This window comes from Neolamprologus multifasciatus, chromosome 12 (genome assembly GCF_963576455.1).
Source record: "Neolamprologus multifasciatus chromosome 12, fNeoMul1.2, whole genome shotgun sequence".
Classification (NCBI taxonomy): domain Eukaryota; kingdom Metazoa; phylum Chordata; class Actinopteri; order Cichliformes; family Cichlidae; genus Neolamprologus; species Neolamprologus multifasciatus.
This window is the reverse complement of record NC_140450.1, coordinates 755,329-759,610: the sequence shown is the minus strand read 5'-3', so window position 1 is coordinate 759,610 and position 4,282 is coordinate 755,329. Positions and strand designations below refer to the sequence as shown.

General features: G+C 53.9%; 1 protein-coding gene across 1 annotated transcript; it reads left to right on the top strand.

The window, feature by feature from the left end:
* ppiaa (peptidylprolyl isomerase Aa (cyclophilin A)) lies at window positions 1–3,279 on the top strand. Its single transcript, XM_085179726.1, has 4 exons — window positions 1–159; window positions 1,609–1,728; window positions 1,817–1,989; window positions 2,890–3,279. Exons 1-4 carry the CDS (start codon window positions 91–93, stop codon window positions 3,020–3,022), a joined length of 495 nt encoding a protein of 164 aa, XP_085035852.1. The 5' UTR covers window positions 1–90; the 3' UTR covers window positions 3,023–3,279.
* Window positions 3,280–4,282: the final 1,003 nt, after the last annotated feature.

Sequence of the window (4,282 nt, the reverse complement as noted above, 5' to 3'; positions counted from 1 at the left end):
TTTTATCGTCGGCTCTTTTCGGTTCCTTGTGGTCCGTTGTGTCTTTTCGCCGGAAAACTCAGTCCTCCGTCTCCAGCTCGACCTACTGAAATGGCCAAACCCAAAGTTTTCTTCGACATCGCCGTTGACGGTAATTCCGTGGGCCGGATCGTGATGGAGGTGAGGCCGCTGCTGCGGTGCGCAGGCCGGTAGTTTATCCCGGGAGTCGGTGGGGCTTACTGCTACTGAATTTAGCCGGCGGTTAGTAACCGCTGCTGGGTGCCGATAGTCACCTCTGCCGCGGCTCTTCCTGGCAGCGTGGACCGGGCTTCAGCTGCTGGGGGCAGCCTCCTGTTTCCTTGTAGCATCACAGCAGCTAGCCGAGCTGTCACGAGCGTGTTGGGGGGGCCGTGTGCACGTGTTTGTGGCCGCTCGCCAGCGCCGCTCGGTGCGCTCCGGGGCCGACTGCAGCTGCAGAGGCCGCCGTTAGCTCGTAGAATGCAGCTAGTGTGATTTTGATGTCAATGTCAGCGTCCCGGGGCTGAACGACTCGGGTTTGAATGCCTGTCTGCTCACAGCCATTAGCCCGCGGTTGATTGGAGACCAGCGGGTTGGCTGTGGTCGGAAAATGTCTCAAACTCGAGTCACATGGAGGCGCAGACTGGGCCCGCGCCCCTCGGAGCGAGTATTTTACCCGCCGACGAATGAGCGATGCTAATGCTACTTTTATTGCAGGCTCTTTGTTGCGGCTGCGCAGCCTTCGCAGACCCGGGAAAGCCGCGCTGCTGTCGGTGAACTGTCGCCTGTGTGAGGCGAACGGGGCGGGGAAACGCTTTTTCTGAGGCTCGTGTGATAAAACTTGAGTAGCCGGTTCTGCGGCTGTTAGCCACCGAGGCTAACTGCGCTGTTCCCCGTGTTTGCTTCTGGAATCTTCCACTGAGCTGGCGCGGTCCGCGGGGGGAGGGGAGTTGAGATGCGGATGTGGGGTTACCGTGTGGCCCTTTGTTTGTGTGAGAACCTAACCTTACGTAACCGAGCTGCCGCTTATGGAGGCGCTTCGTTGGCGGGCTTATGTTTGTTTAACCAGGTTAACTGCAGGCTAAAAAAATAGCTAGCATGAGTGCTAGCCGTCCAGCCATTTTGTGCTTGTAGCAGCAGCACGTTATGGGCGTTCCCAGCTTGCACGTTTAAAAACGGCCCAAACCAGAACGACTCCATTCCTGGCAGGGTTGGGGGGTTTGTGGGGTAACCGGAGCTTCCCAGTGCTCCCAGCAGATGGAGGATAAAAAAGATGAAGGTGCAGATTGTGTGTTTGCTGAGCAGTTGCAGACCTAATCCTGCTGCACCTCTGGTCATGCCTCCGCGGTGGCGTCACTGCTGTGGGGGGCCTGCAGACGCAGTGCTGCAGCTCTTCCACTCGGGCTGAGCAGAAGTCGGCCAGGCTTGCTACGTTTACCTGCAGCGCCACGGAGCAGGGCGCTGTAAGGCTGCCGGGCGGGCTGAGCAAAGTTCACCGTGGCTGATAAACCTCCGGAGTTTGGCTGGCGACCGTACGTAGGAGCTGCCGGCTGAGGTGGTGTCTCAAGATCAAAGTCATCCCTTCCCTCTCTCTGAACTTTGTTCCTGCAGCTCCGTGCTGATGTGGTGCCCAAGACTGCTGAGAACTTCCGCGCCCTCTGCACAGGCGAGAAGGGATTCGGCTACAAGGGATCCAGCTTCCACCGCATCATCCCGGATTTTATGTGCCAGGTGAGCTCAAAATGCAGGTTCTACAGAGAAATGCAGTACTCCTTACCTGTGTGAACATGTGATCTGTAACGTGCCTCTGATGTCATAGGGCGGCGATTTCACCAAACACAACGGAACCGGAGGAAAGTCCATCTATGGCGAAAAGTTCGCAGATGAGAACTTCAGCCTGAAACACACCGGCCCCGGCATCCTGTCCATGGCCAACGCCGGCCCCAACACCAACGGGTCTCAGTTCTTCATCTGCACCGCAAAGACGGGATGGTACGTACGTGCTCGGGCCGTGCTTCACAGACAGGAAGTCAGACTGGTGTGAAGTGATCCATCGGCACTGATGAAATGTAATATTCCTGCTCCGGGTTGTGTGCTGGAGTGTTTTATCGAATGACCAGAGGTAACAGTCAGATGCTGTCGTCATCGGGAGCTGGGAGTCCGTCAAACATGACGGCGTGTTAGTCTTTCAGTTAAACCTGACGTAGAGCTGCTCAGAATAAAATGTTTGTGGAACATAAAGTGATTCTAACGTCTGAGATGGTAACTGTGAACCGCTCGGCTCGGCCCGCGTTCACGGCTGCAGACGAGGTTTGATCTCAAAGAGCTCGAGCGACGAAAGCGCTGATCTAAAAACGCTGTCAGCGGGTCGTCGTGGTTGAAACGTGCGCGGGTGTGGGAGGGGACTGCACCCAAACTCAGCCTGCAGACAAACAGGACTGACGCACACGGTAACCCCGTCCGTGGGCTCAGCTCTGGTCGCACTTTGTTCTCGTGCACTCGGAGCGTCGCGGCGTCCATCAACAGATCCTCCTCGCAGCACACTTGTTCTGCGCGTCACTCACTCCCTCCTTAGGCGACTGCTGGTTATGGCTGCAGTGAACCTGCTGTGGCTGACATCACGGGGCGGCCCCGTGTTTAGATTTAACTCTCTCCAATCAGCCGTGTTTAGTCAGGGCGTGGCGTGCAGACCGTTTCATGATGCGTTTGGTGGCGTGGGCTGCTAGTTTCCTCAAGCATCCTCTGGTGTCTCCTTGGCTGAAGGAGGTAATAAAGGAAGCTCGTTTTTGAGGAGGCGTCATGGTTGGTTTTTAAGCTGAAGGTCAGAGGTCAGTTTGGTGTATTCAGACTGTTTGTCTCACTGTGTCCTGACGGCGCTCTCTGTGCCCACAGGCTGGACGGGAAGCACGTGGTGTTCGGCAGCGTGGTCGAAGGGATGAAGGTGGTGGAGAAGATGGAGAGCCTCGGCGAAAGTAGTGGGAAAACCAAGAGCAAGGTCATCATCACCAACTGCGGGCAGCTCTGAGCTCACCGCCCTTCCTGTAGCTGCTCCCTGATTAGGCTCCACCCCTCCACCATTCAACATTCCTATTGATGGAGATCCACCTGATCCCCCTCTGCCCCCCCCTTTTTTTTCTTTTTTTTTATTCTGTTAAATCCTGTTGCTGCATTTGTGACTTTGCCTTTTGGAAGTTTCTTTTGCATTAACGTTTTTCCACAAAGTCTTGACGGTTTTTCGTTAAATCAAAGAGAATAAAACAAACGATGCCTTGACAATTGAAACGTGTGTTGTGATGTTTGAGTCTCAAAGCTCGCCGTCCGCACGCCGCCACCCTCTCAATCGGCGTGGCCATTTTAAATTGTATTTAAGGACAGACGTTGTTCTGAACTTCAGCAATAAAATTTACCTGCAGCCGAACACCTGAGCTGTGACAGGAAGTGATGTCACTGAAATGTGTTCTAACAGAGTAAATCTGGAGCGTTTCTGCTGAACTGTGTGGGTGATTGGTGTGTAATCTGATTACTCTCACAGGTGCAGGCCTTTCTAAATTGTTAACAAGTGACACCTGCTGGTAAAGCTGTGGCATTACACCTGATGCCTGACTCTGCTGATGCTCTCATATAAAATAAACTGAAGATTTTCCTCTGAACGTGCTCGAGCAGGAAGGAGGTGTTTGGTATCCAGGTAACTTCAGGGTTCACTCATCGTGCTTCTTTGTGCCGTAAACCTCACCTGCCTCGGGCTCATCAGGAGTCGTCGCCTCGCCGGTGGGTGGCATGGACACCCAAGTTTTTAAGCTGATACCAAAGGTGTGTGTGTGTGTGTGTGCGCTAGAGGCTGAGGGTAAGCACTGATGTGTTCTTAAAATGCCTACACTGTATCTGCTGACATTCAAGTTTCATACGGCGGGTAAAACGGCGTTGAATGCATCACCGCTAAATATTTCTGAAGTTGCTGTTGAGGTGTCGTTACACCTCCGATCCACACGTGCAAAGACATCAACCCACAGGTGACCATGAGTAGTGTTTCATATAACCAGCAGAGGGAGCACTTCAGCCTTGTTGCTGTGGATGAAGAGCGATCAGTAAATTAATATTGTTGTATTAGCCAATCGGACCTGATCCAGGCTGAAGGCAGTGACTTTCAGATCATCGAGGTGGATCGTGTGAGAGGTGAGGCGTCAGCTGATGAACTCTGGGTTTGGACCCTGCTGCTTTTCTGTGCGACCGGAGAGGTCGTGTGACGCTCAGCGACGCGTTCGGTAACCATCGGCTCAGAGTTTAG

Excerpts from the sequence above, each read along its gene's own strand:
- ppiaa (XM_085179726.1), top strand. The coding sequence starts at position 91 with ATGGCCAAACCCAAAGTTTTCTTCGACATCGCCGTTGACGGTAATTCC. Across the intron at positions 160-1,608 it reads TGGGCCGGATCGTGATGGAG|CTCCGTGCTGATGTGGTGCC; the intron begins GTGAGGCCGCTG and ends TTGTTCCTGCAG. Across the intron at positions 1,990-2,889 it reads TGCACCGCAAAGACGGGATG|GCTGGACGGGAAGCACGTGG; the intron begins GTACGTACGTGC and ends CTGTGCCCACAG.